Source organism: Rhododendron vialii, chromosome 8a (assembly GCF_030253575.1).
Source record: "Rhododendron vialii isolate Sample 1 chromosome 8a, ASM3025357v1".
Lineage (NCBI taxonomy): Eukaryota > Viridiplantae > Streptophyta > Magnoliopsida > Ericales > Ericaceae > Rhododendron > Rhododendron vialii.
In genome coordinates this window covers 28,955,042-28,969,313 of record NC_080564.1, presented here as the reverse complement: position 1 = coordinate 28,969,313, position 14,272 = coordinate 28,955,042, and the positions used below count along the sequence as shown (strand labels likewise).

General features: G+C 37.2%; 2 protein-coding genes across 3 annotated transcripts; both read right to left on the bottom strand.

The window, feature by feature from the left end:
- Window positions 1–367: 367 nt before the first annotated feature.
- On the bottom strand, window positions 368–4,604 carry LOC131335928 (autophagy-related protein 16-like). 2 transcript variants are annotated; one of them, XM_058371491.1, is made up of 5 exons: window positions 4,447–4,604; window positions 4,249–4,378; window positions 3,053–3,234; window positions 2,736–2,931; window positions 368–1,552 (listed from the first exon to the last, which is right to left on the bottom strand). In XM_058371491.1, coding segments are annotated over exons 1-5 (1,533 nt in total). In that variant the 5' UTR covers window positions 4,449–4,604; the 3' UTR covers window positions 368–529. The 2 variants fall into 2 exon arrangements, with proteins under 2 accessions (XP_058227474.1, XP_058227473.1); XM_058371490.1 differs by having other exon boundaries at window positions 4,249–4,393; window positions 4,447–4,592.
- A 2,516-nt stretch (window positions 4,605–7,120) lies between these two features.
- On the bottom strand, window positions 7,121–13,222 carry LOC131335926 (uncharacterized). Its single transcript, XM_058371489.1, has 5 exons — window positions 12,713–13,222; window positions 9,345–9,381; window positions 8,992–9,228; window positions 8,859–8,906; window positions 7,121–7,898 (listed from the first exon to the last, which is right to left on the bottom strand). Exons 1-5 carry the CDS (start codon window positions 13,012–13,014, stop codon window positions 7,407–7,409), a joined length of 1,116 nt encoding a protein of 371 aa, XP_058227472.1. The 5' UTR covers window positions 13,015–13,222; the 3' UTR covers window positions 7,121–7,406.
- Window positions 13,223–14,272: the final 1,050 nt, after the last annotated feature.

Sequence of the window (14,272 nt, the reverse complement as noted above, 5' to 3'; positions counted from 1 at the left end):
TGCAACACCTTTGCAAAATCTAGAAACAAAGAAACTCATGGATTCGCTTAATTTTCTGATTAAAGGAAACCTAACAACAGGTACCAGCCACATCCAAACACATACCGAATACCCCACAACCCAGACAACCAAACAACTACTCTTTCAATACTAAAACAAATTCGAAACATTGGAATGAATACTTTCTTTTCTTACAACTGATAAGGGCTCCCATAATCTAAACTTCATAAAAATAAACCGCTTCAACCTAAAGAATTATTACAAATTCCCTGCTATCTTCAAGTATGAATGAAATCGAAAGTTATCACCAAACAAATAACGGCCCTATCTTCTATGAACCTTGTGGTTGCAGTGGTAATTTTAAGAATAAACAACAGCTGTGATGGCTGAACTGATCCAACTTCGCAGAAAAAGGCTTGTCTGAGACTAGAATGCTAAATTTACATGACAAGGCAATAAAACCCGAGAACGTGCTAAATATACATGACAAGGCAATAAAACCTGAGAACGATGCTAACCATGACATCAATCATGTCCACGTACAAATAATTCCATTTTTATCAGAGGAAGCAAGAGGTTTTCCAACACCACCCCATGAACAACATAAAACAGAAGCAGTGTGTTCCTTAAGAGTGCTGACTATACTAGCTTTTGATACAGACCAAATATAGACAGACCCGTCAGCAGATCCAGCAGCAACGTAGTTTTCATCTGGACTGATACAGGACCGGCTCCAATTAGATGCCATTTTATATCCACTAGCTTTAAGTGTGCTACAAACCTCCAGAGATCGCACGTCGAACAAATTGTGCAACCCGTCTCTCCCGCTAGTCAATATCACATTGCCACTTCTAGAAAGAGATATTGAAGTCACAGCAAGCGAATGTGCAGCAACTTCGCTGAGTAGCTTTCCTGTCTGCATATTCCACAACCGAAGACTACCGTCCACGTGACCCGAGCAAATCGTCTGTCCATCGATGCTGAAACAAATAGCATTGCAATTGCTATGGAAAATTATCGTGTTGATGCATTTACCTTTATGTAGATCCCAAACTTTTATTGTGCGATCATAAGCTGCACTTACTACATGGAAACGGGAGACTTTGCTCGTGTCTACAGCACACACTTTATCTTTATGACCTTTTAGTGTATGATTCATCCTACCAGAATCTGCATCCCAAATGTACAAATTGTTTGAACTGCTAGCGGCGATTATTGAGCTGTTATCATTCGTAATGGCAAGATCAAGAATAGAGCCTAGACAACCACAAAGAGTGCGTCTAAGGGATCCAGTGTCTGTATCCCAGATTTTGATGGTCTTGTCTTGTCCGCCACTAGCCAATGTACCGGAACTGTTTTCAAAAACTATGGCAGCACATCCACCTTCATGTGCATGTATATGGTGCTTGGATACAGTGGGGACAGCAGACTCTGCATAGTATTCGGCCCCTTCTTCACTTCGGCGGACCACACCATCGACTTGCTGCCTTGCAAGTTGTTCTATTCCTCTCGCCTTGAGTTGACCGAGCATGTCTTCGTAAAGTGCATTAGCCTAACACCACAAGAAGAAGATTAGTTAACCTAAAATAGGAGAGCAGGTAGAACAATGCGAACTTAAGCATCTGGATCTTCTGAAAAAACATAGGAAATGAACGACAAGGACCTCTTAGAATCAAAATGGAGAGAGAAGTATGAACTTGGTTTCAATACAAGAGCCTATGTTACAGATTAGAATAGCCCCTGTACCCGTAACCGTAAGAAGTTAATTACAAAGGGTGTGGTCAAATTCACATCTCTGGCTATAACATGGTGTGCAAATCTTATAAACATGCACCAATCTGTGACAAAATGGGTCCACAGGATGAAGACTCACTTCACCCTATTCACCCTAAATCTTTATGCCATCGTAAACATGAGGAACAGGGGGAAACAACTACATATGCATTCCACTCGTAGGACTACAACTTATCCTCCAAAGTCCAAAATGAGAGAGAGAGAGAGAGAGAGAGAGAGAGAGAGAGAGAGAGAGAGAGAGAGAGAGAGAGAGAGAGCAGTGGCGGCTCTAGGATTTCGTTCAGCAGACACCAAACAGAGAGAGAGAGAGAGAGCAGTGGCGGCTCTAGGATTTCGTTCGGCAGACACCGAACAACTCTTGCATACTCAGTGTTTACAAATTACAAACTTTTAGTGTAAGCACATAGTTGTTGAGCACTACACATGAGCACTGGATAACATTCAACGATTCTGCTGTATTCCACTCTTCAGTTGGATTTTACAAGGAATGTCTTTGGTTTCTTCACAGAGGAAAAACACATCAATTGTACCCGCAACCAGACTTTTAGCCTATATATTCTTTCCCCGTTATGTATCTCAATAGTTCATCCAAGAAAAGTTATAACAGCCCTAGAACTTGAAACATAAAAAGTTAAAAACTATGTTGAATGCTCACTTGTCGGTTATACATAAACATAGGAAAATATTTTCATTGTCCCCCTACTTTTTTACATAATAACCAGAAAGAGGTAGCATTCTCCTCCCAAATTCTGACAAGTTCCGACACTAGTTGAAAGAAACACCAACAGAGAACAGTTCAAAGCAGATCTCCTTATTGATGACAACTGAGAAATTGGAATGTATCAAATGTACCTTGTCCTTTTGAACTATATCTTCTGTCATTAACAACAAATGCATCATAAAGGAGTCCACAATGTTGAACAAAACTAGAACCAAAATACCTCATTAAGGCGTTCAGCATCCCGCATTTTTTCCAGCATCCAACGATCAATGAATGTCTTATTTTCACCCTCAGCATTCTTAGCTCTCGCAGTGATCTCCTCCAACTGAGTTTTCAGTTCCTCGTTCTCACTTATGACTAATTCTAATGCTTTATTCTTTTCTTCTAATAGCTCAGTTAAATGAGAGCATTCATCCCTGCAGCATGTACATTTGTTTCAATCATCTGCCAGAAGCCTTGTAATCTCAACATTTCACCTCAGTAAATATAGGAAAACGAAAAAACATACAGTAGTAGTAGGAAAAGAAAAAAAAAAACCTTGCTTTTGTGAGCTCATTCTGCACATCCAAGATTGTGGCTTCTCTCTGTTGAACTGAAGCTTTTGAAGCTCTGGATTCGGCCACTTCCGCCACAAGCTGTTCAGATAATTGAGCTTGAGCTTTGTAACAATGTTGAAGTTCGACTTCAAGATTTTCTGCCTTCTCTTTCCATACTGAGCCCTTCAAGTAATACCAACTCAATTACACCACGAAGGACAAACAAGAAAGGAATAAAATACAAAAGGGGAAACTTTATTATGGTTGCGAGAACAAGATAAACTCCTAGAGTCCATGCATTGATGGTATCAAAAAAAGCTATTGTGGCCTACAATTTAAACTAGGACTCACAACGTTTTAATAGCAGATTTGTTTACCTTCTTCCCAGAACCTATCCAGTTCACAATTCAATCAGACAAGACAGGACTTAAAGGTGCTTGAATAACACTAAAGATTCAGATTTTAATGGAAGTGTAGATAAACTGCTTCGCTGAGTATGGGCATCTCTAGCCTTTGCTCAAATCTTGAGTCAAAACTTAAATCTCAGCAAAAATAGCTCCCAAGTCCTTCTCAGTTCCTTCACTCAACGCATGTATCCAAGTGAGTCTTATTCATATTTCTACCCAAATCAACGGATACTTTTTCCTTAACTTAAAGGCTTGAACATCTTCAACTCTTCACAGCTACTTTATGGTTTTCGAACTTACCACTCTACCATTAATTAAACTTTTACTCAAACTTACCGTTCAATTTTGTTTCCCCAATGGAGTAATTCAATCAAGGAAGCTTTTACTCATTCTAACTAAAAATTTAGTATAACACGAATAAGGACCGGAGAACGGTGAATGTATCTGTCTACCATACAAAAAGCATACATACTAACTCAAGTGCATGAAAACAGATTCGTTGGGTCTAAATTACCTCAATATAGATACACTCATACCCTCCTCCGTCCCATAATTCTGGTCCTTTTTTAAAATCAAATCAAAGGTACTTACTACCAAAGTTGTCCCTCTATTCCAACCTTTCAAAGTGTTCAAACCCACTAGTGAAACATATTTCTGGACAGCTACAAAGATTTCGGCTTTGACATTTTAAAGTGGACATGTATTTTGGGACATCTTAAAATCGAAAGATGGACTAAAATTACGGGACGAGGGAGTATATATTTATACATACAGAGGGGGGAGGGAGCACCTGATAAGCCAGAGGCTTGTAGAGAGCGATGAGAGCTGGGGCATGAGCGCTCTCTTCGAGCAAGTGCCGCTTCCGAAGAGCCTTCACAGCGTGCTTGATTGCATTCAGAGCGATTTCTTCGTCTTGAGACCTGAAAAAATCCATTCTTTTCAACGAAAACGAGTAATATTAGTGCAATTGAGGCAATATATTGCTTACATATTGATTGAATCGAGGTGGGTTTGATCGATATCTAGGTTTTATCGAGATTCTGGACCGAGAATTGGTTGGAGGATGAAATTGAGGAACAGGGGTGGTAGTTCTTTCTGAAGAAGAAACACTCCTAATTGGGTTAGAGTTAAAGCACTGTCCTTATCCTAAGTGGAAAGGGAAAGTTTCAACAGAGGTTTAAGTTTAAAACTAAAAGTACTCCATTTCGAACATGACACTTTCCTAATTCATTTGTGAATATCGTCAATATTTCTTCCTTTTTAATTCAAAATATTCTAATCTCTTTTTTTGTTGTCATTCTTTTTTTATGGTAAACAAATTTTTTTTTTGTCATTCAAGTTGAACTAAGGAGATGTTTCCGCCAACCAGAAAGTTTGATTCTTTATTGATTTTTGTTCTTATTCAAATTTTTTTCACGTTTGTTAGTTTTACTCCAAATATTCATGTATTATTAAATATTAATTCGTCTCGATGAGAGAAATTGAACAAGTAAAATAGTATGACTACTACACAATTATTTTTGAAAATATCCAGAAAAAATAAACTTTTTGGGCTTTTTCTTGAATATTTGTAAAACTAATTGTGTAAAAGTCATAATTTTTTTATTTGATTGATTCCTCTCGTCGAAACGAATAATAATACATAAAAAAATTTTCACAAAACTAACAAACTTGGAGAAAATTCGAATAAAACAAAACAAAAAATTTGTGGTCTACAACTTTTTGGTTAGCAGAAACGTCCTCTAAACCAGATTAAACGTTGAACTTTGGCTCAACGATCTTTCTCTATGGATATGAGTCCTAAGGATGAGGACGTGGATTTGAGCTGATGGAGCAACAATCGGAGTAATTTAACAAACATACGACTCCCACCATCTAATTTTAAGTGTTCATGTTTTTATTTTGAAATGTCGTAAAATAAGTGTTCATTTTTTAAAAATAATCATCAAAACATGCCAAACTTTCTATTTTACCCCTAAAAAGTATCTTTCTTCCTAATTGATTTGAAATTTTTTTATATTCATGATATTTTCAGATTAACAATATCTTTCAACTTATACGTAGTAATATTTTTCATAATTTTAAAAACTTTGTAAAACAAAACTAATTGAAATCTATCAAATAAGATCCATATTACATATTTTTTGAGATCCATATTAAAAGATATAAACAATTTAAATACACATAATTAACTTCATAGTTTGTAAGGTTAATTTTGGAAATTTGGAGCAAATATTTTGACTTCTTAAAAAACTAAATTCCCCTTAGAGGATACTTAAGTTGGACGGAGGGAGTAACATTCTATGGTTTGGAAAAAAAACAAAACAAAAACTCAACTAGATTTTCACAGGATACTATATTAATTGTGAGAGTCCACGAAATAAGAAAGTCAAACTCAACTAATAAAATAAGCCATCATAGGGAAGAAACAAAGAAAGGAAGAGAGTCCCTCTAGGGCTCCGTTCAGTTGTCGGGAATGTTATATAAAACAATGATTCTCAAGAAAAGTGAGGTAAAGTACTAAATGAGAATGAATTTTTTTTTCCCCTATGTCCTAACATGAAACTAAAATTTCTTCCTTATTTATGGCAGGACCTTTCCGTGCAACGGAACAAAACCTAAGGGAAAAACACCCACATACGTAGGTGAGGAGTTTCGAACTACTAACTTCCTAGTGAGATGAAAGAGCCTTGGCCAACTGAACTAGCTTTAATTGATTATATGAGTGAAAGATTAAATTCGCACTAAAAAGATTGAGTCCCATTATAGATGACCATAAGAGAACGGGGTAGAAATTTGGTCTGGTTTAATCAAAAAAGGAAAATTCTAAAATCAGCCCAATGGGCTGACAATAGTGAGTGTGTGAATGTGTATTAAAGGTATAAAAAGTACACAGAAATACGTGTTTTTTTTGTCTTTTAGTATGCTTATCGTCAGCTCAGTGGGCTGACAATAGCAAGACCGATCAAAAAAAACTTTCCTTGACCGCCATTATTGATCCTCTCCGGTTCCCTATAGACCAGTATGAGTTGTGTGTGTGTGTGTGTTTACTTCCATGAGAAAAAAATATTCATGTCTTAAGACTTTTTTATTAATAATACTACATTCATCTGTTTTCAATAATTGCATGCTAGAAATACATTTATCATGACAAAAAATCTGGTATACTGGATCGAAACTCATTTATCAAATTAGTAAGTAGTAAAATAATTTCCATTTCATGGACCTTAAAAACAAAAATCCAATAAAGTGCGTTCACTTGGACTTAACTTAAACTTAATTTAAATTTGAAAGTTTTGTCCTTATTTGAATTTTTTTTTGCATTTGTTAGTTTTGTGCTAAACTTTTGTAGATTATTGTTTCACCTAAACGAGAGGAATTGGAAAAGTAATTTTTTATTTAATTTTACCCAAGTATTTTGAGAAATAGCCAGTTTTTAACTTACAAAAATTTAGCGCAAAACTAACAAATGCAAAAAAAAAATTCAAATAATAACAACTTTCAGATTTAAGCCAAGTCCAAGAGAACACATAAATTGTACTTATAAAAGTAGTAGTTGGAATAAAGTGAGTATGGAATTTTCTAGTGCAAGTTGAACCTGGAGTCAAAAATCCAAAATTTCTTTTCATTTTTTCATGTATTTTATTCATCCAAACAAGTACTAATAGCAAATTCTCTTTTCCTTTTCCCTCTGCAACTTGCCAGTAATCCACAGCCAAAGGAAACTGTGGTTCAGAGAAAGAAAATGAAATCATTTACATCGACATAGCCACATCAAGCAGCTGTAAGTTCAAGTTCAACCAGAGAATGAAACAAGACCTATTACAGTACACTAGTACAGGTACCAAATTAACAACTCAAATGTTAGCATAAAAAAAGCACAAGTTACACCACCAATTTTACCATCAGTATAAAGTCGATGCGCGTATTTTACGTGTGGTACTCTCTTTAAACTGCTCGGATTCTATCCAACCAATCTACACTCTTCCTCGCTTTCTCGAGCTGATGCTCGATGCTTCTCCGCGACTTCTCATGGTATTCCACGCTCCGCCGTGATCTCTCCACATGGTCCAAATTCATTTTTAACTTTGCAAGCTTGTCATCATTATTAAATTTGAACTCACGGAATTTCAATTTCTCATGCTTATCAGTGCTTCGTCTTGATTTTTCCCTCCTGTCGGTGCTTTTCCTTGAAGCCTCGAAACAATCAGTACTCATTCTAGAATGTTCCGGTCGGTCTACGCTTTTCCTTGAACTGATCCTCTTCGTGGGTGGTTTCTCCACATGAAATACGAACTTCTTCAGATGCCTGATGTAATCTGGATACAGCTCTAAATTGCAGTGGTTTCCTCCTTTAACCCACAACGGTTCGTATTTGTCCTGGCTGAGTTCCCAAAGCTGTTTACCATGGGAGCAGTCAACAACTTCATCAGACGTTCCCTGCACAACATTTTCCAAGACGACCAAATCAAAAGGGTCAGAATTAATAGAATAAATACAAGATAGTCCCTAATATTTGTCTCACACTTGAAGGATGCAATTGAAGAACTTGGGTTGTTTGCAAAGTAATTTATAGATGTGTTAAAATGAGTTTCCGTTGATGACAGATGATCTTTTCATTACAAACCAAAAGAAGAAACAACCAATGTTCCCCTTATCTATTCCATACCGTGAGAACTAACATGCAGACGCAGTAAAAGTTAAGCAAGGTGACTGGCTTAAGAGTGGTAATGTGCCAAGGAACAGGTTGGGATCGAAGAGAACTACACAACAAAATTAAGCCTCAACAACATCATTATCATCATGTAACAAGTTGCAGTTATATGTCGAATCACATGCAATGCCTCTTCTTGTTTGGAAGGTTCCCACTAAGCTCGTGACTGTGGTAGTGAAAACTGAGGCTGAACTTTTGATGATTCCTACTAACCACGTGAACCTTAATATTAGAATTAACCAATTGGATCAGACCGATTACCCATGAAAGCGTCAATAACAATCTGGTTACCTTAAAGGAGGGAATCATGCAGTTAACCCTGCCCCATTATCTAAATTATCGAGCCACAGAGAAACGCTACTACAACATTATCTATGTTGTTGCAAACTCGCAATACACATTGCCCTTGTGCTTCTTGATATGAGCTTGCTAGAATGAATGACTAGTGCTTTTTAGTGCCACTAAAAGCTAAATCAAACCATTAAGTTCCACATAGTGCGCATAGCGTACAGCTCCACGCCAAAATTCGTTCAAGAAATTTTCATGGCATGCAACAGTAGCCAACGAAAGATTGAAACAAAAGTTTTTGCTGTCAGGTGTGAGAAGACATAACTTAATGAGTTGGTGCGCAGTTTTACTACTCTGTGTTGGGTAGCAGTATTGGGATTTGGGACTTGAAAACTTACATGGATGACCAGAACTGGACACTTCACAAACGGGATTTTGTCAATGTTCTGCATGACAGCAATTGAAGATTATGTTCAGAGGCATAGAATCTGCATAAGAGATATATTATGGACCAGAATGCATGAACTTTACCTTGTAGATGTCGAACCAGTAAGTGCGCTTCACAGAATACATGACTCTTAAGCCTGAGAGTATTGGACTATGTAAGACAACGGCTCTTAGACGAGGCAGACGGGCCGCGAGGTCCAAGGTAGGCCCACTTCCAACAGATTGGCCGTAAAGGATGATCTCTTCCTGCTTAGCACCATAGCTCTCTTCAAGACACTTATATGCAGCTTCTATGTCTGCATAAGTGTTGTGCTCACTCGGCTGTAATGAAGTGTACATGTAAATTTCAGAATTTGCTTTCAGGCATTAAAGTTGACTCAAGAAACCAAAATCAATCTTTTTTCCAGGAATAAGTAAATCAAATAACCGAAGTTTACCTTCCCAGTTGACTGCCCATAGCCAGAGTAGTCATACCTGCATAAATTCAGAACATGAGTGTCCATATAAAGTTAAAAACCCATATAAACAACGGCATAAGAACAAAGACTGTATCTAACAAGGAAAATAGTGTCAGAAGAAAGCATTTTGCTTTTACAACTTATAGCAGGATAGGAGATTATTGCTAGCAGGTTGGAGACAAATTACATTTACACTGAGGCATTGGAACAAGACCTCAGACACAGTGACCCAGAACCCTGAACCTATTACAGAATTCCACTGTTCTCAAGTGCATCATGAGATATTAAAACTAAAAGAACTGCAGTTCCAGGATTTATTTTCAGAATATAATACGACAGAGAAACAAAACACTAGTTCAAATTGATATTGCAACTATCACATTGAAAGGATTTCGAAGAACACACAATTCAATCTTTGGTTGTAAAGAACAATTTCCTCAGGGATTGGGTAATTCATGGTCCCGAGCGTAAACACATGTAGTCATGTAGCCTTGACCACAAAACTGTTTAGCAGGACAACAATAAAACATGTCCATAAGGTTCCAGTCAATATGGCTAATATGCACAACATGAAGTCAAATTTGTACGTTTAGGCATCCGCCGTCACAAGAAGACGCATAAATGGGGCAGCAATTCAATCCCTTGCGTCTTTAGTTGTTTCTTTTAGTAAAATAAACCCGAACACCGTTTCAAAAGAATTTCAGAATTACAAAAGGGAAATCCCAGAGATAGACCAGAATATTGCTAAGAACAAGGACTTGTTAAAGGAATGCACATCTATACGTACCATTTTGTTCTTCTGAGAAATAAGAGTTAAACAAACTTCAATTGAAAAAGTCCAAGTCCACTTAGTCATTGAATTATAGTTTAAACAGAAGCATGAGTTACACGATTGCGTTAAAGTCCATCCAAACTAGTGGTTTGTTGGTGCCAACTGCCAACCACTTATTGTTGGCTAAATTAACCTGCTTTGGCATTATTGGCATCATCTAATTGAGTTAAAATTGGTCACGACATCATATCTTACGGGCTAAAACGTCCCCCATAACTATTTTGCTTCTCCGCTTGATATTAGTTGAGCATTTCCCCAATTTTAAGTTGCTGTTACAAATAACATCTGCCTACTTTTCTTTTGACAATTTGCTCATGGAAAACAAAGAGCAACACATCAGTGACCATCATACCCTCCAATCTCAACCAGACCAAGTACTATAAGGAACTAACCATTGTACCGCAGAAGTATACATCAAATAACGCAAGGAACAGACCCACAACAAATCAAGAGAAACAAAAAAAAAAAAATGTATATCAAGCATTGACTACTAATGCTACGTTAGGATAGATATGGATGTCAAACAAAATGAATTAATGGTCTTTCAATTTCAACATAAATATAACAAACTTTAGTATAACAAGCTTAGTATAGGCGGCTTGTAAACCAATACTGTAAGAGGCAGTAGAGTTGCATTTTATTGGGGTTTTTTATTTTATTTTTTATTACTACTATCATTAACATGAAGGATTCAAATGTAAAAATCATTATAAAGCTCCCAAACTCAATGTCAAAATCCACAGAAACCTAAACTTGAAAACTACTAACAATATTCCCTTCATTTGAAATCCACATATACACAATCGTGCTGGACTGTTCACTAACATTTCCAGGCCTGCGGCCTGCCAGACCTCAAACTCAATAGAAAATGTAAATCCATCTCCAACAAAGTCACCATTCACAATAAATTGGGAAAAGTACATCACCCCCCAAGATTTTATCTTTAAGACAACCTCCATCTCCGATAAGGCAATCCCATAATATACCTTTCCTCTCAGTAAAGAAACATCACAAAGACCTCATAGGCACTAGGGGCGGAGGCAATTAAGGGCGGGGTGGGGAGGGTGTGGGGGGGAGGAGTGGCACGTGCCACCCCATTGTTAAAAAAAAAACCAAATAAAAAAAAACTTTGCAATACAAAGGTTAAGTATAAAATATGTGAACAAAGAAGTAAAGCCTCAAACTTTGGCATGCTGGTAAGGCGCCTGGTCATCTAAGCCAGCCGCTAGGGTTTGAAACCCGCAAAACTATTTGTTGTTCTTTTTTTTTTTCCCTTTTCTATTCTCTAAAACAGATCTCTCTAAATTTTTGCATAGATTCTCACAAAATTTGTATTTTTTCTGCTAATTAAAAAGCAACATGACCAATTTGAACATTAAATTTTTATGTAACCCATTCCAACACATTTTATTATCATAAACTAACGTGGTTTGATCGAGTACTATGTATTTACGGTTATGCAATACTTTATATAAATATTGCAATTTAGAGAATGACCTGTTTGAATCAAGAAAATTAATATTGTAATGTCTTGTATTTGCATACCATAAGAGAGGTTAAGCAACCATTTATTTCTTTCACAGAAAAAGCTCACTACAGAACACACTTATATGACATTACACTTAAATTTTTGTCTTCATATTTTTCTGTACTACATGTAACTAGATTTTCATTGAACGGTGCTACCTCCACGACCAAATCCTGGCTCCGCCACTGGGCACGACACATCAGCCATAATTTCAAATTGGGTACATCTAATTCACAAAACAGTGATCAATACATACAGAGACATATAACCACAAGGGTTGGCCTGATTTCCAAGGTCCGACACTTAGGTAGGAATTTACTCCTAATATCTCAAAGTTCGAAACTTAGGTAGGAATTTACTCCCCTCCTAATATCTCAAAGTTCGAAACTTCACAGGCGCTATCTATCAATATCAATTCCTATGTGTCAGTCTAGAACAAGAATTTAAAAATTGTTCCTTACGTAACGGTTCTGTGGCCTTTTGATGCCGTTACACCCCGATATATCAGTGGGAGGAAAAATCGCATGCGTATTGGCCGGTTCTTGTTACTTATCAGTCCGTTTTCAGTTCACAGACCGATTCACGACTGTTACAGTCGATACTCGGCTGTTACGGCTGATTTCGGCACTTAAATTTTTTTCCTCACAAATAATTTAAAAAAAAATCCCGACTGCGATAACCGATCCTCAGATACTTTGATAGCGCTACACATCCACCGTTATGTTACGTGTCCGAAACCGTTGTTTAATATGGGCAATACCAACATTAGTGGACGGTGAGATTGAACCGAGAATTAAAATTAACTGTATAAGCTGCCCGGACACCCGTTATATAAAAGTTGTAAAAAATCAAGCGCAAAGAAATATGAGTTTTTTCTCTCTTTTCTGAGCTTATCTACAGCCCAAATAGCTGTCAATATAAGACCCTATAATACATATACTAAAACTAGGAGAGAGAGAGAGAGAGAGAGAGAGAGAGAGAGAGTACCCCATGAGATTGACGCGCAAGTGGATGCTCAACTCGATGAAAAGCTCGTACATCTGGCCAACATCAGCAGCATTCCCGTGAGAGTAAAGCAGGGTGGAGGTCGCCATCGGGTACCGCACGTACACCGCGACGATCTCCGTGCCCCGTCGAGTCGGCAGCTTCAGTACCTCGACGTTCTCCCGGTGAGGGAATGCGTCCAGCAGCAGCAGCCCGGTGGCCTCGTCCGTAATTAGCTTGTACGACGGCGGGCTCGGTGGGAAGAACGCCAGCTTCGCCGCCACCGACGAAGTCACCCCACCCATAACAATCTCTCTCTCTCCCTATATACGTAAATAGCTTTCTCTAATTATATCGGTCGGAAGTGGATCGACATTCCTTGCAGTAGCTCGCAGATGAGAGAGAGACAGAGAAGAGTAGTGATTTGAACTTGGACCTTAACTACTTAAGGAATCGTTTTCTTTCGATTGTAGCAACCGTAGTACAGTATTATTGGAGTAAATTTTTATCGGGAGTGAAAAGGGTGACCGGCTGTATGAGGTGACCGACCCACTTGTCCTTTTTTTTTATTGTACCGGTATTTTAAATGTGGGAGAGACCGGAGGTGCAGGTTACACGTTTCCCAGATTCGATTACGTGTCGCCGTATTATCCAATGGTATCGATGGTTGGACGCCCGTTGGCGAAATTATCCGAAAGATATAAATTCTTCATCAAATACATACGAGCAATGCTATGGTTACATATAGCATTACATATAAATTTTGTGGGTTTCATCTCAGGTTCTGCAGTAATAATTCGAACCGTGCATTATTTTTTTTTTTTTCGAAGTCTTGTAACAAAACAGTTCAACCCAATATCGGTTCCGAAAAAATCCTTAACGATATCGGATTGAGCTGATTTTTTACAGGGTTCTATAAAAAAATGTTTTTAAAAATAATGGAGGGTTCGAATCATCTTTGTGTGACCCGAAGTGGGCCCCACAAAATTCATATGTGCATGATATGTACATGCTCACATGTACCCATAGCTTTTTCCAACACAAATAGCATTTTGTAAACACTTTTTTGAGGCTTTTTTTTTTTTTATTTATCTTTATTCAATTTTTTTTTTTTTTTGCATATGTTAGTTTTGCGCCTCATTTTTTTTAAATTTTCCGATTCATCTGGGCAGGACGAATCGGAAAAATGTAAATTCATGGCTTTTATCCAAAATTTCTGGAAAATATATAAGATAAAACTCAAAAAATTGGCGTTATCTTAGATATTTGAAAAAATATTTGGGTAAAAATTAATTTTTTATCAAAAAAAAAGACACAAAACTTGAGATGCTCTAAGCACCAATTATACCGAGATGAGTTTATGTGATTTTTACTCAAATTTTAAATTTGAGTCGAGGAAATAGACAACAAAGGTTGGAGACACTCTAAGCACCAATTATACTAATAGTTTCTTCAGTACAAAAGATTTCTGCACGTAAAATTCTTGCATGTTACCAATTCCCCCGTGACGTTGAAAAATATTTTTTTGTAGGTCTTGATATAAAAATTATTTGTGCAAAAAAT